Source organism: Oncorhynchus keta, chromosome 3 (genome assembly GCF_023373465.1).
Source record: "Oncorhynchus keta strain PuntledgeMale-10-30-2019 chromosome 3, Oket_V2, whole genome shotgun sequence".
Taxonomy (NCBI): domain Eukaryota; kingdom Metazoa; phylum Chordata; class Actinopteri; order Salmoniformes; family Salmonidae; genus Oncorhynchus; species Oncorhynchus keta.
This window is the reverse complement of record NC_068423.1, coordinates 393,063-419,597: the sequence shown is the minus strand read 5'-3', so window position 1 is coordinate 419,597 and position 26,535 is coordinate 393,063. Positions and strand designations below refer to the sequence as shown.

The 26,535-nt window shown below is 44.7% G+C and overlaps 1 protein-coding gene across 2 annotated transcripts in view; it reads right to left on the bottom strand.

Moving 5' to 3' along the window:
• The window catches only part of LOC118363575 (actin-binding LIM protein 1-like), a 137,429-nt gene extending 112,628 nt beyond the window's left edge, over nt 1-24,801 (bottom strand). The window contains exon 1 of one of the 2 annotated variants that reach the window (XM_052486066.1): nt 24,652-24,801. In XM_052486066.1, the coding sequence (XP_052342026.1) occupies nt 24,652-24,751 (100 nt within the window). In that variant the 5' untranslated portion in view covers nt 24,752-24,801. Of the gene's footprint in view, nt 1-585; nt 787-24,651 lie in introns of those variants that run through there. The other variant, XM_052486055.1, reaches the window with a different exon arrangement.
• Nucleotides 24,802-26,535: the final 1,734 nt, after the last annotated feature.

The window sequence follows — 26,535 nt, the reverse complement described above, 5'->3', positions numbered from 1 at the left end:
GTTTTGCCAGGAAAAGCATCACTGTCCAACCCAAATATCAACAGGCATATTTCAGCATAAGGAACTGTACTGTATGTTTGCGTATGTGTCTTTATCAGCAGAGCGCTACGCTTCAGATAACTCCTTGACAGCAAAGAGAGATCTTCTAACCCAGGGCTCTCCAACCCTGTTCCTGGAGACCTACCCTCCTGTAGGTTTTTGCTCCAACCCCCGTTGTAACTAACCTGATTCAGATTATCAACCAGCTAATTATTAGAAACATGTGCCCTTGATTAGTGTTGGAGAGAAAATCTACAGGACTGTAGTTCTGCAGGAACAGGGTTGTAAGAGCTCTGTTCTAACTATTGTAGATTGGTTATGCTTTGGAATGCTCCTTCAAAAAAACAATCCTTACAAAATTTGGTTGCTGATTACTAATACTGGTCACCAACTTACATACCAGCAATACATGCAATACATGTACAATGTAACATTCAAACCAGGACAGATCCACAAAAACACACTGCACATCAGAACCGACTGCGGACAATAATGCTGACAAACAAAAACCACACAGACACAGCAACTACAATACGATTCAGTTACCTTTTTCTTTCACCATGACCATTGATATCCAGGTAAAACTGATCAGAAAATGAGGGGTGATATGTAAAAAATGTGTCCAGGGAGCTGGTGTGTCCTTGAGTGAAAAATGAGCTATGCAAGCTAGACAGAGGTGAAACATGCCGTAGAAAATCTATTTTCCGTAATTCAATACGGCAGCATGGGGTATGCCTTCTGCCAGCCTATTTTCTACCCCCACTTCCCCCTCACACTCCCCTTGTATCCCCCTCCCCTCGCTCATCACCTCTGTTGTGTTAGCCCTCTCCTCAGTGCAGTGTCTAGGTGGCAGCTGCTGCCGTTTTACAATTATATGACCGACCCGCTCGATTCGGTCTTATGTAGAAAAATTTGAAGTGGTGTTTTTTACATTGGATAAAAGTTGAGACACAGAGCTAGAAAATGATATCATACACTAAACTTGAGGAACAATGCGAAAGTAATTCTACCTTAAAAGTTGATCAACACATAATGGAGAGGTCTTTGTCTACACCCATTCAGCCTCGTTCACACCCTCTTAAGCTTTAGCCTTATCCCGTTAAGGATTCACATATGAGGCCATGCGCTAAACAACAGAAGATTTCAAGACTAAAGGCTGGTTTATACCATGGGTGTGTTCATAAATTTAATCTGCAGTGTTTTCTGGGCGTTCGTAGTCTCAGAGTGTTGTCAGATTGTACATTTGTAAATTCAGAGCGTTTCGCTCTGGCCAAGGAGTAAGGTTGATTGGAACAGCAGCAGTCAAACACCCAAGTTAACTGGCTAATGTTGGCTAGCTTGCTAGCTATGTTCACACACAAATGAGAGAACAGCTCCTTCTGACCATTTTACTCGCCCGAGCAGAGTTGGTTAGGCTGTTTTTATGTTATCCAGAGCATTGATGACTGCAACTGTGCTGCATTTCGTGAATGCATTTCTGCAAGAAAAAAAAAACATTTTGATAAAATAAAACAAGTTTATGTTCAAATGTTTCTCCTGTGAAGTAATGACACGCGACATACGCCTAGTTTCCTGAAACAAGTCACATATACACTCCGGACCCCCAAAACATCCCCCTATATGTGACATTATGCCCACACACAAACATTATTTTGTCATTACGGACATTATTTTGTCCGTTTTTGAGTCCCAGTACCTCTAGTAATCAGTCATTCAAATAATTTCTTGGCCTGCCTGGGATAAACAAGCGTGCAGTCAATAACACAATAGAAAAATATGTATACAGTGTGTGCAAATGAAGTAAGGAGGTAAGGCAATAAATAGGCCAATAGTGGCAAAGTAATTATAATTTAGCAATTTACACTGGAGTGAAAGATGTGCAGATGAGGATATGCCAGTAGAAATACTGGTGTGCAAAAGAGCAGAAAAACAAAAACAAATATGTGGATGAGGTAGGTAGGTAGTTGGATGAACTATTTACAGATGGGCTGTGTACAGCTGCAGTGATCAGTAAGCTGATCTGACAGCTGACTCTTAAAGTTAGTGAGGGAGATGTAGGTCTCCAACTTGGTGGTGGTGGCCAAAGGAGGTGTTGGCTTTGGGGATCACCAATGAAATATACCTGCTGGAGCTATACCTAGCAACGACTTAAAGATGACCTGGAGCCAGTGGGTTTGGCAATGAATATGTAGCGAGGACCAGCCAACGAAAGCATACAGGTCACAGTGGTGGGTAGTATATGGGCTTTGGTGAAAAAACAGATGGCACTGTGATAGACTGCATCGACTTCGCTGAGTAGAGTGTTGGAGGCTAATATGTAAATGCCATAGCTGAAGTCAAAGATCAGTAGGATAGTCAGTTTTACGAGGATAAGTGGCATCATGAGTGAAGGAGGCTTTGTTGCGAAATAGGAAGCTGATTGAACTTTGGATTGGAGATGCTTAATGTGAGTCTGAAAGGAGAGTTTACAGTCTAGCCAGACACCTAGGTATTTGTAGTTGTCTACAAGTCAGAACCATCCAGAGTAGTGATGCTAGTCGGGCGGGCAGGTGCGAGCAGCTATCTGTTGAAGAGCATGCATTTTGTTTTACTAGCATTTAAGAGCAGTTGGAGGCCATGGAAGAAGTGTTGTATGGCATTGATGGTCATCTGGAGGTTTGTTAACACAGTGTCCAAAGAAGGGCCAGATGTATACAGAATGGTGTCGTCTGCGTAGAGCTGGATCAAAGAATCACCAAGACTGACGTCATTGATATATACAGAGAAAAATGTCGGCCAGAGAATTGAACCCTGTGGCACCCCCATAGAGACTTCCAGAGGCCCTCCAATTTCACACACTGAACTCTATCTGAGAAGTAGTTAGTGAACCAGGCGAGGCAGTCATTAGAGAAACTAAGGCTGTTGAGTTGGCTGATAAGAATACGGTGATTGACAGAGTCGAAAGCCTTGGCCAGGTTGACGAAGACTGTTAAACAGTACTGTCTTTATTGATGGCGGTTATGATATTGTTTAGGACCTTGAGCGTGGCTGAGGTGCCCCCATGACCAGTTCGGAAACCAGATTGCATAGCGGAGAAGATACGTTTGGATTCAAAATGGTCGGTGATCTGTTTGATCACTTGGCTTTCGAAGACTTTAGAAAGGCAGGGTAGGATGAATATAGGTCTGTAACAGAGTGTCTCCCCCTTTGAAGAAGAGGATGACCGTGGCCACTTTCCAATCTTTAGGAATCTCAGACGATACGAAAGAGGTTGAACAGACTAGTAATCGGGGTTTCAACAATGGCAGTGGCTAATGTTAAGAATAGAGGGTCTAGATTGTCTAGCCCAGCTGATTTGTAGGGATCCAGATTTTGCAGCTCTTAGAACATCAGCTGTCTGGATTTAGGTGAAGGAGAAGCGGGGGGGGCTTGGGCCAGTAGTGACAGTGTTTCCTAGTCTCAGTACAGTGGGCAGCTGGGAGAAGGTACTCTAATTCTCTATGGACTTTACAGTGTCCCAAAACTTTTTGGAATCAGTGCTGCAGGATGCAAATTTCTGTTTGATAAGGCTAGCCTTTGTGTGTATTGGTTCCTTGCTTCCCTGAAAAGTTGTATAACGTGGGGACTATTCGATGCCAGTGCAGTACGCCACAGGGTGTTTTTGTGCTGGTCAAGGGCAGAGTGAACCAAGGGCTATATCTGTCCTTAGTTCTACATTTTTTGAAAGGGGCATGCTTATTTAAGATGGTGAGGAAAGCACTCTCAAAGAATAACCAGGCATTCTCTACTGACGGGATGAGGTCAATATCCTTCCAGGATACCCGGGCCAGGTCGATTAGGGATGGCCTGCTCACAGAAGTGTTTTAGGGAGTGTTTGACAGTGATGAGTGGTGGTCGTTTGGCCGTGGACTCATAACAGACGCATGCAATGAGGCAGTGATCGCTGAGATCCTGGTTGAAAACAGCAGAGGTTTATTTAGAGGGCAAGTTGGTAAGGATAATATCTATGAGGGTGCCCATGTTTACGGATTTGTGGTTGTACCTGGTAGGTTCTTTGATAATTGAAATAATAATTGAGGGCGTCTATCTTAGATTGTAGGATGGCCGGGGTGTTAAGTATATCCCAATTTAGGTTACCTAGCAGTACGTACTCTGACTATAGATGGGGGCAATCAATTCACTTTTGGTGTCCAGGGCACAGCTGGGAGCTGAGGGGGGTCTATAACAAGCGGCAACAGTGAGGGACCTATTTCAAGAGAGATGGATCTTTAAAAGTAGAAGCTCAAACTGTTTGGGCATAGACCAGGATAGTAGGACAGAACTCTGCAGGCTCTCTCTACAGTAGATTGCAATTCCACCCCTTTAGCAGTTCTGTCTTGATGGGAAATGTTGTAATTAGGGATGGAATATCTGAATTTTTGTGTCCTAAAGCAATGAATAAAGCAAGCGCCTGGGGACACACAGGGCCTGGGTTTACATTTTACATTTAAGTCATTTAGCAGACGCTCTTATCCAGAGCGACTTACAAATTGGTGCATTCACCTTATGACATCCAGTGGAACAGCCACTTTACAATAGTGCATCTAAATCTTTTAAGGGGGGGGTGAGAAGGATTACTTTATCCTATCCTAGGTATTCCTTAAAGAGGTGGGGTTTCAGGTGTCTCCGGAAGGTGGTGATTGACTCCGCTGTCCTGGCGTCGTGAGGGAGTGTGTTCCACCATTGGGGAGCCAGAGCAGCGAACAGTTTTGACTGGGCTGAGCGGGAACTGTACTTCCTCAGTGGTAGGGAGGCGAGCAGGCCAGAGGTGGATGAACGCAGTGCCCTTGTTTGGGTGTAGGGCCTGATCAGAGCCTGGAGGTACTGAGGTGCCGTTCCCCTCACAGCTCCGTAGGCAAGCACCATGGTCTTGTAGCGGATGCGAGCTTCAACTGGAAGCCAGTGGAGAGAGCGGAGGAGCGGGGTGACGTGAGAGAACTTGGGAAGGTTGAACACCAGACGGGATGCAGCGTTCTGAATGAGTTGTAGGGGTTTAATGGCACAGGCAGGGAGCCCAGCCAACAGCGAGTTGCAGTAATCCAGACGGGAGATGACAAGTGCCTGGATTAGGACCTGCGCCGCTTCCTGTGTGAGGCAGGGTCTTACTCTGCGGATGTTGTAGAGCATGAACACAATGGAGTTGTCAACCGTGATGGCGAGATCATGGAACGGGCAGTCCTTCCCCGGGAGGAAGAGCAGCTCCGTCTTGCCGAGGTTCAGCTTGAGGTGGTGATCCGTCATCCACACTGATATGTCTGTCAGACATGCAGAGATGCGATTCGCCACCTGGTCATCAGAAGGGGGAAAGGAGAAGATTAATTGTGTGTCGTCTGCATATCAATGATAGGAGAGACCATGTGAGGTTATGACAGAGCCAAGTGACTTGGTGTATAGCGAGAATAGGAGAGGGCCTAGAACAGAGCCCTGGGGGACACCAGTGGTGAGAGCGCGTGGTGAGGAGACAGATTCTCGCCACGCCACCTGGTAGGAGCGACCTGTCAGGTAGGACGCAATCCAAGCGTGGGCCGCGCCGGAGATGCCCAACTCGGAGAGGGTGGAGAGGAGGATCTGATGGTTCACAATATCGAAGGCAGACGATAGGTCTAGAAGCATGAGAGCAGAGGAGAGAGAGTTAGCTTTAGCAGTGCGGAGCGCCTCCGTGATACAGAGAAGAGCAGTCTCAGTTGAATGACTAGTCTTGAAACCTGACTGATTTGGATCAAGAAGGTCATTCTGAGAGAGATAGCGGGAGAGCTGGCCAAGGACGGCACGTTCAAGAGTTTTGGAGAGAAAAGAAAGAAGGGATACTGGTCTGTAGTTGTTGACATCGGAGGGATCGAGTGTAGGTTTTTTCAGAAGGGGTGCAACTCTCGCTCTCTTGAAGACGGAAGGGACGTAGCCAGCGGTCAGGGATGAGTTGATGAGCAAGGTGAGGTAAGGGAGAAGGTCTCCGGAAATGGTCTGGAGAAGAGAGGAGGGGATAGGGTCGAGCGGGCAGGTTGTTGGGCGGCCGGCCGTCACAAGACGCGAGATTTCATCTGGAGAGAGAGCGGAGAAAGAGGTCAGAGCACAGGGTAGGGCAGTGTGAGCAGAACCAGCGGTGTCGTTTGACTTAGCAAACGAGGATCGGATGACGTCGACCTTCTTTTCAAAATGGTTGACGAAGTCATCTGCAGAGAGGGAGGAGGGGGGAGGATTCAGGAGGGAGGAGAAGGTGGCAAAGAGCTTCCTAGGGTTAGAGGCAGATGCTTGGAATTTAGAGTGGTAGAAAGTGGCTTTAGCAGCAGAGACAGAGGAGGAAAATGTAGAGAGGAGGGAGTAAAAGGATGCCAGGTCCGCAGGGAGGCGAGTATTCCTCCATTTCCGCTCGGCTGCCCGGAGCCCTGTTCTGTGAGCTCGCAATGAGTCGTCGAGCCACGGAGCGGGAGGGGAGGACCGAGCCGGCCTGGAAGATAGGGGACATAGAGAGTCAAAGGATGCAGAAAGGGAGGAGAGGAGGATTGAGGAGGCAGAATCAGGAGATAGGTTGGAGAAGGTTTGAGCAGAGGGAAGAGATGATAGGATGGAAGAGGAGAGAGTAGCAGGGGAGAGAGAGCGAAGGTTGGGACGGCGCAATACCATCCGAGTAGGGGCAGTGTGGGAAGTGTTGGATGAGAGCGAGAGGGAAAAGGATACAAGGTAGTGGTCGGAGACTTGGAGGGGAGTTGCAATGAGGTTAGTGGAAGAACAGCATCTAGTAAAGATGAGGTCGAGCGTATTGCCTGCCTTGTGAGTAGGGGGGGAAGGTGAGAGGGTGAGGTCAAAAGAGGAGAGGAGAGGAGTGGAAAGAAGGAGGCAGAGAGGAATGAGTCAAAGGTAGACGTGGGGAGGTTAAAGTCGCCCAGAACTGTGAGAGGTGAGCCGTCCTCAGGAAAGGAGCTTATCAAGACATCAAGCTCATTGATGAACTCTCCGAGGGGACCTGGAGGGCGATAAATGATGACCATCACCAGAGGAACAAGGGAGGAGTAGGATGAGGGTACGGCTAAAGGCTATCAAGACTGGTCGTCTGGTGCGTTGGGGACAGAGACTAAAAGGAGCAGATTTCTGGGCGTGCTAGGATAGATTCAGGGCGTAGTGTACAGACAAGGGTATGGTAGGGTGTGAATACAGTGGGGGTAAACTTAGGCATTGAGTGACAATGAGAGAGGTTGCATCTCTGCAGGCGCCAGTTAAGCTAGGTGCGGTCTCCGCATGTGTGGGGGGTGGGACAAGGGGGCAATCTGAGGCATGTTGAGCAGGACTCATGACTCCGCAGTAAAACAAAACAATGAGAGCTGCCCTAAACAACAGTACACAAGGTATATTGACGTTAGAGAGTGGCATAAAAGCAATCACAGGTGTTGATTGGGAGAGCTAAGACAACAGCGGGTGAGACAACGACAGGTAAACAGCTAAGACAACAACAACGTGTATATGGCAATAAATGGGCAGAGAGGGTCAGTTAGCTACACACAGGGAGGGCCTTAGTTCGAGGCTGGCTCCGACAGATAAAAAAAAATGAAGTACTGTGTTAATGAACAGTCCAGCAGGCATCAGCTGTGTAGCCGAGTGATCATAGAGTTCAATGAGCAGCAATAGATGAAACAGGGAGCTGTTCGGTAGTTGATTACTATGTTAGGTGAGCGGGAGACACGGCGTTCAGGAAGCTAGAGGCCAGAATAAAGCTAGAATAATTTTGCACGCCCAATTTTTCAGTTTTTGATTTGTATAAAAAGGATGAAATATCCAATAAATGTCGTTCCACTTCATGATTGTGTCCCACTTGTTGTTGATTCTTCACAAAAAAATACAGTTTTATATCTTTATGTTTGAAGCCTGAAATGTGGAAAAAGGTCGCAAAGTTCAAGGGGGCTGAATACTTTCGCAAGGCACTGTATTTGGGGCATTCTACAAGGGGGATGTTGGTCTATTCTGAGGTGATGGCATCGCACAGTTGCTGCAGATTGAACGGAAGTACATTCATGCTGCAAACAGCCTGTTCCATCTCATCCCAAAGATGCTCTATTGGGTTGAGGTCTAGCGACTGCGCAGGCCACTCAAGTAAACTGAACTCGTTGTCATGTTCCAGGCAATGTTTTTCAACTCTTCATTTGTCTAGTGTTGGTGATCACATGCCCACTGGAGCCACTTCATCTTGTTTCTAGCTGATAGGAGTGGAACCAGATGTGGTCATCTGCTGCAATAGCCCATCCATGACACGGCTTGACGAGTTGTGCATTAAGAGATGCCGTTCTGCACACCACTGTTGTACTGAACCGTTATTTGTCCATTTGTAGCCCGCCTGTTAGCTTGCACAATTCTTTCCATTCTCCTTTGACCTCTCATAAACAAGCTGTTTTCACCCACAGGCCTACAGCTGAATGGATGTTTTTTGTTTGTCGCCCCATTATTGGTAAACCCTAGAAACTGTAGTGCGTGAAAAGCCCAAGAGTGTGGCCGTTTCTGAGATACTGGATCCTGCGCACCTGGCACTGACGATCATACCACATTCAAAGTGGCTTAGGTCATTTGGGGCTCCCGAGTGGCACAGTGGTCTAAGGCACTGCATCTTAGTGCAAGAGGCATCACTGCAGTCCCTGGTCAAATCCAGGCTGCATCACACCCGGCTGTGATTGGGAGTCCCATAGGGCAGCGCACAATTGGCCCAGCATTGTCTGGGTTTGGCTGCGGTAGGCTGTCATTGTAAATAAGAATTTGTTCTTAACTGACTAGCCAAGTAAAATGTTCAATCAAACAGAAACTGAATGCCTTAATGTCTGCTTTATATAGCAAGCCACAGCCATGTGACTCACAGTCTCTACTCCCCATGGCAAAATGTGTAGAAGTGCAAGAAATTTACTTTACACCTTCATTTTTTTCTCTCCACCGTCAAGAGGGGGGCGGGGGGTTCTAAAATGATCAGGCATTACAAAACAGAGATTGTCAGCCATTAGAAAAAGCAGTCTGGGCATTATAGCTCATGTGATAAGAGGGAGTTAGTTATCATGCATACTTTCAATCTGAAGTGCATCCTAAATGGCATCATTTTCCCTATTTACTTCACTACATACAGTACCAATTGGCCCTGGTCATAAGTAATGCACTAAAATAGGGAATAGCCTGCCATTTGGGACAGAGTTATTCTAGTCTTATGCCCCCCATGTAGTCATCCTTTTCTTGATGTAGACTGCCTTTTAGGTTGAGAAGACATCCTAACCATATTAATCAACTTGTCACGTTCTGACCTTTATTTCCTGTGTTTTTGTATTTAGTTAGTATGGTCAGGGCGTGAGTTGGGTGGGCAGTCTATGTTTGTTTTTCTATGATTTGGGTATTTCTATGTTTCGGCCTAGTATGGTTCTCAATCAGAGGCAGGTGTCATTAGTTGTCTCTGATTGAAAATCATACTTTTACTACCTAGCATTCTTCTTGCCAATGTCCAGTCTCTTGACAACAAGGTTGACGAAATCCGAGCAAGGGTGGCATTCCAGAGGGACATCAGAGACTGTAACGTCCTCTGCTTCACGGAAACATGGCTCACTGGAGAGACGCTATCCGATGCGGTGCAGCCAACGGGTTTCTCCACGCATCGCGCCGACAGAAACAAACATCTTTCTGGTAAGAAGAGTGGCGGGGGCGTATGCCTCATGACTAACGAGACATGGTGTGATGAAGGAAACATACAGGAACTCAAATCCTTCTGTTCACCTTATTTAGAATTCCTCACAATCAAATGTAGACCCCATTATCTTCCAAGAGAATTTTCTTCGATTATAATCACAGCCGTATATACCCCCCCAAGCAGAAACATCGATGGCTCAGAACAAACTTTATTTAACTCTTTGCAAACTGGAAACCATTTATCCGGAGGCTGCATTCATTGTAGCTGGGGATTTTAACAAAGCTAATCTGAAAACAAGACTCCCTAAATTTAATCAGCATATCGATTGCGCAACCAGGGGTGGAAAAACCTTGGATCATTGTTATTCTAACTTCCGCGACGCATATAAGACCCTGCCCCGCCCCCCTTTCGGAAAAGCTGACCACGACTCCATTTTGCTGATCCCTGCCTACAGGCAGAAACTAAAACAAGAGGCTCCCACGCTGAGGTCTGTCCAACGCTGGTCAGACCAAGCTGACTCCACACTCCAAGACTGCTTCCATCACGTGGACTGGGACATGTTTCGTATTGCGTCAGATAAAAATATTGACGAATACGCTGATTCGGTGTGCGAGTTCATTAGAACGTGCGTCGAAGATGTCGTTCCCATAGCAACGATAAAAACATTCCCTAACCAGAAACCGTGGATTGATGGCAGCATTCGCGTGAAACTGAAAGCGCGAACCACTGCTTTTAATCAGGGCAAGGTGTCTGGTAACATGTCCGAATATCAACAATGCAGCTATTCCTCCGCAAGGCTATTAAACAAGCTAAGCGTCAGTACAGAGACAAAGTGGAATCTCAATTCAATGGCTCAGACACAAGAGGCATGTGGCAGGGTCTACAGTCAATCACGGACTACAAGAAGAAACCCAGCCCAGTCACGGACCAGGATGTCTTGCTCCCAGGCAGACTAAATAACTTTTTGCCCGCTTTGAGGACAATACAGTGCCACTGACACGGCCTGCAACGAAAACATGCGGTCTCTCCTTCACTGCAGCCGAGGTGAGTAAGACATTTAAACGTGTTAACCCTCGCAAGGCTGCAGGCCCAGACGGCATCCCCAGCCGCGCCCTCAGAGCATGCGCAGACCAGCTGGCCGGTGTGTTTACGGACATATTCAATCAATCCCTATACCAGTCTGCTGTTCCCACATGCTTCAAGAGGGCCACCATTGTTCCTGTTCCCAAGAAAGCTAAGGTAACTGAGCTAAACGACTACCGCCCCGTAGCACTCACTTCCGTCATCATGAAGTGCTTTGAGAGACTAGTCAAGAACCATATCACCTCCACCCTACCTGACACCCTAGACCCACTCCAATTTGCTTACCACCCAAATAGGTCCACAGACGATGCAATCTCAACCACACTGCACACTGCCCTAACCCACCTGGACAAGAGGAATACCTATGTGAGAATGCTGTTCATCGACTACAGCTCGGCATTCAACACCATAGTACCCTCCAAGCTCGTCATCAAGCTTCTTGACGGGCCGCCCCCAGGTGGTGAGGGTAGGCAACAACATCTCCTCCCCGCTGATCCTCAACACGGGGGCCCCACAAGGGTGCGTTCTGAGCCCTCTCATGTACTCCCTGTTCACCCACGACTGCGTGGCCACGCACGCCTCCAACTCAATCATCAAGTTTGCGGACGACACAACAGTGGTAGGCTTGATTACCAACAACGACGAGACGGCCTACAGGGAGGAGGTGAGGGCCCTCGGAGTGTGGTGTCAGGAAAATAACCTCACACTCAACGTCAACAAAACTAAGAAGATGATTGTGGACTTCAGGAAACAGCAGAGGGAACACCCCCCTATCCACATCGATGGAACAGTAGTGGAGAGGGTAGCAAGTTTTAAGTTCCTCGGCATACACATCACAGACAAACTGAATTGGTCCACTCACACTGACAGCGTCGTGAAGAAGGCGCAGCAGCGCCTCTTCAACCTCAGGAGGCTGAAGAAATTCGGCTTGTCACCAAAAGCACTCAAACTTCTACAGATGCACAATCGAGAGCATCCTGGCGGGCTGTATCACCGCCTGGTACGGCAACTGCTCCGCCCTCAACCGTAAGGCTCTCCAGAGGGTAGTGAGGTCTGCACAACGCATCACCGGGGCAAACTACCTGCCCTCCAGGACACCTACACCACCCGATGTTACAGGAAGGCCATAAAGATCATCAAGGACATCAACCACCCGAACCACTGCCTGTTCACCCCGCTATCATCCAGAAGGCGAGGTCAGTACAGGTGCATCAAAGCTGGGACCGAGAGACTGAAAAACAGCTTCTATCTCAAGGCCATCAGACTGTTAAACAGCCACCACTAACATTGAGTGGCTGCTGCCAACACACTGTCATTGACACTGACCCAACTCCAGCCACTTTAATAATGGGAATTGATGGGAAATGATGTAAATATATCACTAGCCACTTTAAACAATGCTGCCTTATATAATGTTACTTACCCTACATTATTCATCTCATATGAATACGTATATACTGTACTCTACATCATCGACTGCATCCTTATGTAATACATGTATCACTAGCCACTTTAACTATGCCACTTTGTTTACTTTGTCGACATACTCATCTCATATGTATATACTGTACTCGATACCATCTACTGTATGCTGCTCTGTACCATCACTCATTCATATATCCTTATGTACATATTCTTTATCCCCTTACACTGTGTATAAGACAGTAGTTTTGGAATTGTTAGTTAGATTACTTGTTGGTTATCACTGCATTGTCGGAACTAGAAGCACAAGCATTTCACTACACTCGCATTAACATCTGCTAACCATGTGTATGTGAAAAATACAATTTGATTTGATTAGGTAGCCTGGGTTTCACTGTGTGTTTGTGGGTGATTGTTCCTGTCTCTGTCTTTGCACCAGATAGGACTGTTTTGAGTTTTCACATTTCTTGTTTTTTTGTAGTCAGTTGTTCATGTGTACCTTAATGTATTAAAAAGAACCATGGACAATTACCACGCCGCGTATTGGTCCTCTGATCCGTTTCGCCTCTCCTCTTCGGAAGAAGAGGAGGAAATTCATTACACAACTGGTCTCTGTTATAACCAGGTAAAGAGTTCTTAGAATGTCAAGACGTGATATTTGGGTTGTTTAATGGTTAGATAACCTGTCAAATATGTTGACTAAACGTCTTCAAACAACCAGTTTACAACTAACATAAAATACAGTAGTTCTCCCCGCGGTGGCTAGATGTGCATGCCTACTTAAAGAAAACACTGTACACTACCAAGGATAGACCAACAAACAATCCGTTTCAACTGATCAACCTAAAATCCAGAGAACACAGGGGACAGGGGAATGTTTTTTGGAACTTCAATGCTCAAACATCAAGGCCCTATGGGTAGTGCATTATATAGGGAATAGGGTGCCATTTGGGATGCAGCCTGGCATGGAGTCAGTGTATGAATAATATCTGGCTTGTCCTCATGCTTACTGTAATCCTGATGTAATCCTGATGTAAAGCACCATCTCGGTTCCTTGCATGGCAAACTGAGGCCCCTTTGCCTGCATAATTTTGATATTACATACGTTTCGAGAGGGCAGCAATTCATTTTTGACTTCTCTGCAATAACACTTTGTTGGAGTCAATAAGATATAATTGCGTGACACACCACAAACGTGGATTTGCACGCACACACACAGGCCAGTAGACAGATATTTACATTTGAATCATTTAGCAGACGCTCTTATCCAGAACGACTTACAGTTACAATTAGGGTTAAGTGCCTTGCTCAAGGGTGCATCGACAGATTTTTCACCTAGTTGACTTTGGGACAGACAGACAAGATAGGTTCCCCCTGCCGGCACCTCCAACCCCATACCATAGCCCTATCTGGTGCCAAATTGACAAGTCTCTCATTCAGAAAATAGTTAGGGTTGAGGTACGGCAGCTGCCAAATGTACACTTTAGGGATGAGGTAGACCACCTCAGCCACGTGCCCGTCGTCGATGATGGACATGCACTTGAATGAGTTTCTACGTTTGATGCTTGTGGGGCGGTCCACAGGCTGAGGGTAGGCATGTTGCCCGGCTTCCCCTCAGCCTTCCCACAAAGCAGGGTGCAACATTAAGTACAATTCAGACAGAATCCTAGGATGGCTCTAAGCTCTACAAGGACACTTCAAACCTCCACTGTAGAAGACTTTGACAAAAACGTAGGGACAGGCCTAAAAAATATCTCGGAGCTATGAACATGTCAGACATCTACCATCCTGTGTCATGTAAAGATCCAAAGACAGTGATGTACATTTCCAAAATTATCTCATCATGTAGATCTCCTTCAAGTGTACATTCCAGACCTCCAGAACAGTGGTAACTCTTCAAAAATGGAACCTGTACCAAAGGTGTTCACTTCAGGCTTCAGGGTCGAGGTCAAGACAGCAAACAAGCAGGCAGAGAGCATCTGCTGCTCAATCATCCAATTTTTCAAACCTAATTGAAGAGAATAAGATCATTCCAAGTTTTATTTTTGATACTGTCGCAAAGATAACTAAAAAGCAGCATTCAACAAGAGGGGACAGCTGTCACTTCAGCAGTGATAAATTCATGAACTTCTCTGATGAAAAGATCATGATCATTAGAAAGCAAATTAAAGACTCCACTTTGAATCTGCGTATTTCTCCAAAGCTCAGTTATTCTGCACAGAACTGCCAGGACCTAGGATCAATGGAGACACTCAAGTGTTTTAACCTCTCTTAGGTAGGGGGCAGTATTTTGACGTCCGGATGAAAAGCGTGCCCAAAGTAAACTACCTGTTACTCAGGCCCAAAAGCTAGGATATGCATATAATTGGTAGATTTGGATAGGAATCACTCTAAAGTTTCTAAAACTGTCTGTGAGTATAACATAACTGATATGGCAGGCGAAACCCTGAGGACAACCCCCCCCCAACCCCCACAATTTTCAATGGCTACCACTTTTATTATAAGGCCAAGTCCTCCCAGATTGCAGTTCCTAGGGCTTCCACTAGATGTCAACAAACAATTGTAGTTTTTCGAGTTGGCTTCCATTTAGGCTGTAGTGTTTCCAAGCGCGTGGAAGAGAAAGCGTTCTTTGGCATTTTTCTCCGGTAAAGACAATAACTTATTAGGGTACCTAAAGGCTTAACCTGTTACTCCTACCCCTTACTTTTTCGAACATTCTGTTAAAAATCGCGCAGCATTTCAGCGCCCTGCTACTCAGGCCAGGAATATAGTATATGCATATGATTAGTATGTGTGGATAGAAAACACAGACGTTTATAAAACTGGTTAAATCACGGCTGTGACTATAACAGAACGTGCGTTTCATCGAAAAGTGCAGGAAAATCTGATCACTGAAAATGGAAAAATATATCCATGCGCGACTTCAACCGATTGATAAAGGTGAACCACAATAAATGCGGCCGAGGTTGCAGTACCTACAGCTTCCACACGATGTCAACAGTCTTGTCATTTGCCTAGTCTTTGTTTCTTGGTCAAACGAACAAGAGAGACAGGCTTTTTCTTCAGGTCTCCGACCGGATATTTTGGTTGAGATTTACCCGGACATTATTTCCAGACGTACCCCTATAGAATACACTTCGTCTCGTGATTAATTTGATCGCTTATTAACGTGTACTAATACCTAAAGTTGCATTACAAAAGTATTTCGAAGTGTTTTGTGAAAGTTTATCGTCAACTTTTTTAATTTTAAAAAATGACGTTACAAGACGCTATTTTTTTCGTTTATCACACAGTCTTCATAGATCGATATCTAGGCTATATATGGACCGATTTAATCGGAAAAGAAAAGACCCAATAGTGATTATGGGACATCTAGGAGTGCCAACAAAGAAGATGGTCAAAGGTAATGAATGTTTTATATTTTATTTGTGCGGTTGGTGTAGCGACGACTATGCTAATTATTTTGTTTACGTCCCCTGCGGGTCTTTTGGGGTGTTACATGCTATCAGATAATAGCTTCTCATGCTTTCGCCGAAAAGAATTTTAAAAATCTGACTTGTTGCCTGGATTCACAACGAGTGTAGCTTTAATTCAATACCCTGCATGTGTATTTTAATGAACGTTTGAGTTTTAACTAGTACTATTAGCATTTAGCGTAGTGCATTTGCATTTCCATATGTCTAGATGGGACACCTGCGTGTCAGGTAGGAAGGAGCAAGAGGTTAATTATAAATGTTGTTTGACTTGTTTGGAAAAGTTCATTAGTAACGTTTGGGATTCATTTTGTATGCATTTTGATGGAGGGAAACTGGGTGGATTATTGACTGAAGCGTGTCAGCTAAACTGAGTTTTTATGGATATAAACAAGGACATTATCGACAAAAGGACCATTTGTGATGTTACTGGGAGCTTTTGGAGTGCCAACAGAAGAAGATCATCAAAGTTAAGGCATTTTTTTTATCGCTATTTCTGACTTTCATGTCACACCTGCCTGGTTGAAATATGGTTTTCATGTGTTCGTATGCGGGGCGCAGTCAACCAGATAATTGCATGGTTTGCTCTCGCCGTAAAGCCTTGTTGAAATCTGACACAGCGGCTGGATTATCAAGAAGTTAATCTTTATTCATTATTTTGATATATTGTGATTTTATGAATGTTAAATATTTATAATACTGTCATTTGAATTTCACGTTCTGTAATTTCACCGGATGTTGGACGCTACCGTCCCACCTGCCCATAAGAAGTTAATCCTGTATCTCTTGACGCATTCATGAAAATAGTCATGGCCTCTAAACCGTCAAGCTGCTTACTGGACTCTATTCCAACTAAACTACTGAAAGAGCTACTTTCTATGCTTGGCCCTCCCATGTTGAACATAATAAATGGCTCCCTATCCACCGGATGGGTACCAAATTCACTAGAAGTGGCAGTAATAAAGGCTCTTGAAAAAGTCAAACCTTGACCTGGAACATGTAAGAAAAATATATATTAAAACAAATATTTAAAAAATAATAAAATGGCATCAGACCAAGGTTCTGTATCTGTCCTCGTGCTCCTAGACCTTGGTGCTGCACACCAAATTATTTTGGAGAGATTAGAAACCCTAATTGGTTTGCACTGACAAGTTCTTGCCTGGTTTAGATATTATCTGTCAAAGATATCAGCTCGTCTCTGTGGATGGTTTGTCCTCTGACAAATCAATTGTAAGTTCCGGTGTTACTCACGGTTCTGTCCCGCCTGCCCCTTTTCTCCCCAATTTCGTGGTATCGGGTTGGTAGTTACAGTCTTGTCTCATCGCTGCAACTCCCGTTCAGACTCGGGAGAGGCAAAAGTCGACAGCCGTGCGTCCTCTGAAACACAACCCAACCAAGCAGCACTGCTTCTTGACACAATGCCCACTTAACCCGGAAGCCAACGGCGACCAATGTGTCGGAGGAAACACCATACACCTGGCGACTGTGTCAGCATTCACTGCGCCCGATCCGCCACAGGAGTCGTTCGTGCACGATGGGAAAAGGACATCGCTGCCGGCCAAACCCTCCCCTAACCCGTACGACGCTGGGCCAATTGTGTGCCGTCCCATGGCTCTTCCAGTCGCGGCCAGCTGTGACAGAGCCCGGACTAGAACCCAGAATCTCTAGTGGCACAGCTAGCACTGCGATGCAGTGCCTGAGACCACTGCGTGACTCGGGAGGCCCTTGTTCCATTTTAAACCACTATTGTTTTCACTATATAATCTCTTGGTGATGTCATTTGGAAAAACAATGTAAACTTTCACTGCTATGTGGATAACACACAGCTTTACATTTCGATGAAACATGGTGAAGCCCCAAAATTGCCTACACTGGAAGCCTGTGTTTCAGACAGTAGGAAGTGGATGGCGGCAAACGTTTTACTTTTATACTCTGACAAAACACAGAGGCTAGTTCTAGGTCCCAAGAAACAAAGAGATCTGCTGTTGGATCTGACAATTAATCTTGATGGTCGTACAGTCATCTCAAATAAAACTGAAGGACCTCTGAGTTACTCTGGACACTGATCTCTCTTTTGACAAAAATATCAGGAATATTTCAAGCTTTTTTCCATCTTCGTAACAAAGCAAAAATTAGAAACCTTTTGTCCAAAAATGATGCAGAAAAGCTAATCCATGCTTTTGTCACTTCTAGATTAGACTGATCCAATGCTCTACTCTCCAGCTACCCGAATAAAGCACTAAATAAGTTAGTTCTAAACACGGCAGCTAGAATCCTGATTAGAACCCAAAAATTTGATCATATTACTCAAGTGCTAGCTGCTCTACATTGGCTTCCTGTTATGGCTCGGTCTGATTTCAAGGTTTTACTGCTAACCTACAAAGCATTACATGGGCTTGCTCCTACCTATCGCTCCGATTTGGTCCTGCTGTACATACCTACATGTACGCTACAGTCACAAGATGCAGGCCTCCTTATTGTCGTTAGAATTTCAAAGAAAACAGCTGGAAGCAGGGCTTTCTTCTATAGAGCTCCATTTTTATGGAATGGTCTGTCTATCCATGTGATTGACGCACATTCAGTCTCAACCTTTAAGACTTTATTGAAAACTCATCTCTTCAGTAGATCCTATGATTGCGTGGTCTGGCCCAGGGGTGCGAAGGTGAATGGCAAGGCACTGTATTGACAAAATGCCCTTGTTGTCTATGCCTGGCCAGATCGCCTTTCTCCACTGGGCTTCTCTTCCTCTGACCCTATTACTGGGGCTGAGTCACTGGCTTACTAGTGCTCTTCCCATGCCCTACCTAGGAGGGGTCACTTGGGTAGGTTGAGTCACAGACATGATCTTCCTGTTCTGTTTTGCACCCCCTCCGGCTTGTGCGGTGGAGAAGATCTTCGGGGGCTATACTCAGCCTAGTCTCAGGGTAGTAAGTTGGTGGTCTGTTGATATCCCTCTAGTGGTATGGGGGCTGTTTTTTGGCAAAGTGGGTGGAGTTATATCCTGCCTGGTTGTCCCTGTCTGTGGGTATCGTCGGATGGGGCCACAGTGTCCCCCGACCCACCCGTCTCAGTCTCCAGCATCTATACTGCAATAGTCTGTGGCACGGGGCTAGAGTCAGTCTGTTATATATGGTGTAATTTTCCTGCCTTATCTGGTGTCCTGTGTGAATTTAAGTGTAATCCCCCTAATTCTTGCTCTCTCCCTCCCCTCTCGGAGGACCAGAGCCCTAGGATTAAGCCTCAAGACTACCTGGCCTGATGACTCCTGGCTGTCCCCAGTCCACCTGGTCATGATGCTGCTCCAGTTCCAAGTGTTCTGCCTGTGGCAAGGGAATCCTGACCTTGTCCCGGACCTGCTGTTTAAGACGCTCTCCCTCTACCACACCTGCTGTCTCTAACTGAATGCTCGGCTATGAAAAGCCAATATACTCATGAGATACTGACCAATTGCACCCTCTACAACCACTGATTATTATTTGACCCTGCTGGTCATCTATGAACATTTGAACATCTTGAAGAACAATCTGGCCTTAAATGGCCATTTACTCTTATAATCTCCACCCGGCACAGCCAGAAGAGGACTGGCCACCCCTCAGAACCTGGTTCCTCTAGGTTTCTTCCTAGGTTCCTGCCTTTCTAGGGAGTTTTTCCTGTCCTCCGTGCTTCTACATCTGCATTGCTTGCTGTTTGGGGTTTTAGGCTGGGTTTCTGTATAGCACTTTGTGACATCTGCTGATGTAAAAAGGGCTTTATAAATACATTTGATTGATTGATAGATTACAGCATATCAATCACTTGCACTTCTAGAGGCCTTAAAAAAGGCTTTGAAATTGGCAGCGACTACAGGGCCAAACAAACCAAAAGGACATGGCAAAATTCTCAACCATTAAAGGTTTAAGGTTTGCTTATATTGATAGGGCACTATTATCACATAGGAGGCAAATTGATATAGGACTCTCACAAACGGGTGCGACAAACAAAGCCTCTTACAAGTCACACATCAAAATATGTTAATGAGAGAAAAACAACAGTACCATGCACTAGTGCTCCAAAAAAAAGATGGTACTGTAACGTACTGTATTTTGTGGAGTGGAATTACAGCACCATTCAAAATACAGCAATTGTTTCACCACAATTTACAGTATGCTCCAGTAAAACGTTTCACAGTATTTACTGTTGATAATACATAAATGCACCGTATAAATTACAGTTTTCCTTTACGATGTGTCACTGCCACACTCATTGGCTCTTGCACCTGATGGGTGCTCTGGGACAGTGATGTTAAAAAAGAGCCATGCCACTGGTCACAATAATTTACTGGGACAGGTCGCATTAAGAATATTAATAACGGCATCATGCTTTTGTTCGATATTAGATTTTCCATTACACTGCAGTTTCCGATTTGCTCCACAACCATTCATGGATGAGTCTGTTGTTCACGATCAAATCTGTCCAATTAAGGTTGTGGAATTGTGAGGTTTACAATTTTAGAATAGAACTAAACCCTCTGTCCTGTCTTGTCTATTAAATACCATTAAATAAATAATTGTCTGTTTAGTAAACTCTCAGAAAAGGATCACAGAAATACAGTTGAAGTCGGAAGTTTACATACACCATGGCCAAATACAATTAAACTCAGTTCTTCACAATTCATGACATTTAATCCTAAAAATTCCCGGTCTTAGGTCAGTTCGGATCACCACTTTATTTTAAGAATGTGAAATGTCAGTAGAGAGAATAATTTCTTTCAGCTTTTATTTCTTTCATCACATTCCCAGTGGGTCAGAAGTTTACATACAGACAATTAGTAGTTGATTGGCATTGCCTTTAAATTGTTTAACTTGGGACAAACGTTTCGGGTAGCCTTCCACAAGCTTCCCACAATAAATTGGGCGAATTTTGGCCTATTCCTCCTGACAGAGCTGGTGTAACTGAGTGAGGTTTGTAGGCCTCCTTGCTTGCACATGCTTTTTCAGTTCTGCCCACATATTTTCTAGGTCAGGGCTTTGTGATTGCCACTCCAATACCTTGAATTTGTTGTCCTTAAGCCATTTTGCCACAACTTTGGAAGTATGCTTGGGGACATTGTCCATTTGGAAGACCCATTTGCGACCAAGATTTAACTTCCTGACTGATGTCTTGAGATGTTGCTTCAATATATCGACATAATTGTCCTTCCTCATGCTCCCATCTATTTTGTGAAGTGCACCAGTCCCTCCTGCAGCAAAGCACCCCCTCAACATGATGCTGCCACCCCCGTGCTTCACGGTTGGGATGGTGTTCTTCGGGTTGCAAGCTCCCCCTTTTTCCTCCAAACATAACGATGGTCATTAGGGCCAAGCAGTTCTATTTTCCTTTTAATCAGACTAGAGGACATTTCTCCAAAAATTATGATATTTGTCCCCATGTGCAGTTGCAAACCGTAGTCTGGCTTTTTATGGCGGTTTTGGAGCAGTGACTTCTTCCTTGCTGGGCGGCCTTTCAGGTTATATAGGACTTGTTTTGCTGTGGATATAGATACTTTTGTACCTGTTTCCTCCAGCATCTTCACAAGGTCCTTTGCTGTTGTTCTGGGATTGATTTGCACTTTTCGCACCAAAGTACGTTAATCTCTAGGAGACAGAACCAGTCTCCTTACTGAGCGGTATGATGGCTGTGTGGTCCCATGGTGTTTATTGTCTGTACAGATGAACGTGGTACCTTCAGACGTTTTGAAATTTCTCCCAAGGATGAACCAGACCATTATTTTTCAGAGGTCTTGTCTGATTTCTTTTGATTTTCCCATGATGTCAAGCAATGAGGCACTGAGTTTGAAGGTAGGCCTTGAGATACATCCACAGGTACACCTCCAATGATGTCAATTAGCCTATCAGAAGCTTCTTGTCACGACTCCTACCGGAGGTGGCTCCCCTTCCCGTTCGGGTGGTGCTCGGTGGTCGTCGTCACCGGCCTACTAGCTGCCACTGATCTTTTCCTCCCCCCCCTTGTCTGTTTATTAGTTACACCTGTTGTTAATTAGGTTTATTAGTTGGGCTTTATTAGCCAGCCGGTCCACCTGCTGGGTGTGCGGGATTGTTTTATGTGTACTCGTGTACACGCCTGTAAGTCACGGTTGTTCGTGTACATGAGTTATTTTCGGGACTGTTTAGTTCCCCTGTGTTTTGGGGCATTTGTTTTGAGTGGCGTCTGTTTTCACCTGGTTGGTGAATAAAGAAGTAGCGCTACTCTGAACTCTCTGTCTCCTGCGTCTGACTCCTTCCTCCACTACACCCCGGGCATTACACTTCTAAAGCCATGACATAGTTTTCTGGAATTTTCCAAGCTGTTTAAAGGCACAGTCAACTTAGTGTATGTAAACTTCTGACCCACTGGAATTGTGATACAGTGAATTATAAGTGAAATAATCTGTCTGTAAACAATTGTTGGAAATATTACTTGTGTCATGCACAAAGTAGATGTCATAACAGACTTGTCAAAACTATAGTTTGTTAACAATACATTTGTGGAGTGGTTGAAAAAATGAGTTTTTTAATGACTCCAACCTATGTGTATGTAAACTTCCGACTTCAACTGTATGTTAGGAAGTTCAACATCTATTACATTCTATAACAACTGATGTCATTCTTGATAGGTACGACAACCCCATCCTCCCCCTGAGGCTACACCCCATAGGCATTCAGGATTTTCAAATGAACAGTCCAACAGTCCACCTTTAGTATTGCATGGTTTTCCACTTTTGTCAGCGTATTGTCCAGGAAACTATAGTTTTTTAACAAGAAATTTGTGGAGTGGTTGAAAAGCGAGTTTTAATGACTCCACCCTATGTGTATGTAAACTTCCGACTTCAACTGTATAATAGATGCATAAACATGCGCGCGCACACAAATAAATAAAGGAAATTATAATAGGTTCACTTGTTCAGTCACATAGGGCGGCGCACAATTGACCCAGCATCGTCCGGGATTGGCTGGGGTAGGCCACCATTGTAAATAAGAATTTGTTCTTAACTGACTTGCCTAGTTGAAAAGGTTAAATAAAATTAAAAAAAACGTGATTCAAGTTAATTGTTTATTTATAATGTGCATTATTTCTAGTAAAAACAAAGTCCTTAGGAAGACCTTATCTTCCTACATGCTGAGTGGTTATATGAGATGTAAAGTAGCCAGGTTACACTATGCTCTAAATGTTCAATTTAGCAGGAGCTTTTATCTAAACACTGTGTGCATACATGTTCATTATGTATGCAGTGGTGGACAAAGTATCCAATTGTCATACTTGAGTAAAAGTAAAGATACCTTCATAAAAAATGGCTCATGTAAAAGTTAGTCACCCAGTAAAATACTACTTGAGTAAAAGTGTAAGGTTTTAAATATACTTAAGTATCAAAAGTAAATGTAATTGATCAAATATACTTAAGTATCAAAAGCCAAAGTATAAATTATTTCAAATTCCTTACAAAAAGTAAACCAGACAGCACCATTTTCTTGTTTTTTAGCCACGGGAACACTCCAACGCTCAGACACAATTTACAGATAGCCAGGGGAACACTCCCGACACTCAGACATCATTTACAAACGTAGCATGTGTGTTTAGTAAGTCCGCCAGATCAGAGGCAGTCTGTGAATTTTCCAGTCCGGCTAAGCATTCAAAATGTAACGAGTACTTTGGTACTCAGGGAAAATGTATGGAGTAAAAAGTACATTACTTTCTTTAGGAATGTAGTGAAGTAAAAGTTATCAAAAATATAAATAGTAAAGTAAAGTACAGATACCCCGCCAAAAAACCTTAAGTAGTATTTTAAAGTATTTTTGGTAAAGTACTTTACACCACTATGTATGTGATCCCTGAGAGAATTGAACGTACAACCTTGGTGTTGCTAGTCATGCTTTTACCAACTGAGGCACAGGACCACATTGATTCAAGTCACAATTACATTGGTTACAACAACTTGATTACAAATTAAGCCTTATTAGCAGCATTACTTATATTCTGTTACTTTGCAGGTCACATTTGTTGCCTCTACTTCATTAAAACCATAAACACACACACACACAGCCTCGAGATTAGGGGGATATAAACTATGTAGAGGGTCTTGGATTGGTCTTGTAATCTTGAAACCATTTAATGTTTGGGAAAAATGTATTATCACTAAGATTCCCAAAAAAGGATTTATAATAGAAGGAAAAACATCCAGATATAGCAGATGTCCCTCTACAAGCCCCCTTCTTTCATCCATCTTTGGATGCATCTTTGCGTGAGACTTCATGAACTAAAGATGATACCTTCCATCTACTTCATTAAGGACTGGATTTTCCTTCCCAAGCCACATTTAGAAAATCATCAGGCTCTCCCGGTGAGAGGTAATATGCGAGATGAACAGGCAAAGAAACTAGGGCTTATTACTGCAGAGAACTAGGGCTTATTACTGCTTATTGATCATTTTAATACTGACAATGTTTTATTTATCGGTCTATTTCTCACCCACAAATCTATCCTACATCAATTTCTCACACATCCAATGTACAGTAAAGATACCAATAAAATGTAGATAAAAGGATATGGCATGATAAAGAATAAGGCAGAGGACACACGCACGCACGCACGCACGCACGCACACACACACACACACAGGCTGGTGATCTATGCTAGCTCTGTTAGAGGACATGCTGGTTAGTTATGCTGCAGTGGGGCACGGCCCTGCTCGTCCCTGCTACCCTATTCTACCGTCTATCTGTGGGTGCAGCTAGCTACACACCCAGTCAGCCCGGCACACATCGATACTCACACAAACAAATACACACCAAGACACACACTCTCACAAACACACCATGACTAGACACAAAAGACAACATTCCTATGTCATCCTAGACATCCGGATAATTGAGAGAAATTAACGTCATATATACTCAGTCATTGGTATGTTCCTTCCAACCCTCCTCCACACTGTACAGGACAACCACCCCTCTCTGTTACCGTCCAGTCCGAAGCAGGAGATGATTTTCTGGGAATAGTTGCAAAGCCCACCATCGTAGGGAGGATGCTTGTGCTGCTGCACCGAACTCCTCTCCCCCATCTCTTCTATACACTCACACACACACGCACACACTCGCACACGCACACACACAGTCCCGGCACTGCTTTCAATCCTTCCTTCCTCTTCTCATCAATAATGCAGCCTCTTGCATGGAGTCACACACAGACACACACACCAACAGTCACACACAAGCCAAATGCACTCACACACATGCAGAGGAAAAAAATGTAGAGGTGAAAGGGTCTTCATGCTGCTGAGTGTGAGCAGGCAGCCCTGTCCTATGGTCAAACTTTGGAGAAGCCAGGGGATTTGGTTACTGCTGCGGTGCTGTGCAATGCCTTCCAATTCAGCACCGACTGTGTCGGACAGATTCTGCTGCAGTGCAACAGGTTAGTAGGGCGAGCTTGCTGGCCCTTCCCAGAGGAAGGGTGGTGCTTTGATCCAGAGGAAGAGTAGTGCAGGGCGGGAAGGTTTAAGAACGGGAAGGTAGACAAGAGGACATCCCTGACTATTCTACCAGGGAAACTTCTCCATAGTGGTGAACAGCTTGAAAGCATACGAGTTGGCTGTGGACAGAACCATCTACAAAATATATGTCTCTGGCTCAAAATATTACCTCCAGTGTCTTTGACTTTGACTAGAACACATACGGTGCATTCAGAAGATATTCAGACCCCTTCACCTTTTCCATATTTTGTTACGTTACAGCCTTGTTCTAAAATTGATTAAATTGTTGTTTTTTTCATCAATCTACACACAATACCCAATGATGACAAAGCAACAACAAAAAACTGAAATATCACATTTACATAAGTATTCAGACCCTTTACTGAGTAGTTTGTTGAAGCACATTTGGCAGCGGTTACAGCCTTGAGTCTATTTGGGTATGACGCTACAAGCTTGACACACCTGTATTTAGGGAGTTTCTGCCATTCTTGTCTGCAGATCCTCTCAAGCTGTGTCAGGTTGCTGCACAGCTATTTTCAGATCTCTAGAGATGTTCGATTTGGTTCAAGTCCGTGCTCTGGCTGGGCCATTCAAGGACATTCAGAGACTTGTCCCGAAGCCACTCCTGCGTTGTCTTGGCTATGTGCTTAGGGTCATTGTCCTGAGGTGAAACCCAGTCTAAGGTCTTGAACGCTCTGGAGCAGGTTTTCTTCAAGGATCTCTCTGTACTTTGCTTTCTCTCGATCCTCACTAGTCTCCCAGTCCCTGCCGCTGAAAAACATCCTCACAGGGATGGTTCCAGGTATCCTCCAGATACCTGGAATGGTGGCATTCAGATGTGGCATTCAGGCCAAAGAGTTTCATATTGGTTTCATCAGACCAGAGAATCTTGATCCTCATGGTCCGAGAGTCTAGGTGCCTTTTGGCAAATTCCAAATGGGCTGTCATGTGTCTTTTACTGAGGAGTGGCTTCCATCTGGCCACTCTATCATAAGGGCCTGAGTGGTGGAGTGCTGCAGAGATGGTTGTCCTTCTGGAAGGTTCTCCCATCTCCACAGAGGATCTCTGGAACTCTGTCAGAGTGACCATCGGGTTCTTGGTCATCTTCCTGACCAAGGCCCTTCTCCCCCGAATGCTCAGTTTGGCCGGGCGGCCAGCTCTAGGAAGAGTCTTGGTGGTTCCAAACTTCTTCTATTTAAGAATGATGGAGGCCACTGTGTTCTTGGGGACCTTCAATGCTGCAGACATTTTTTGGTACCCTTCCCCTGTGGCTCGACACAATCCTCTCTTGGAGCTCTACGGACAATTCCTTTGACCTCATGGCTTGGTTTTTGCTTTGACATATACTGACAAATGTTGGACCTTATATAGACAGG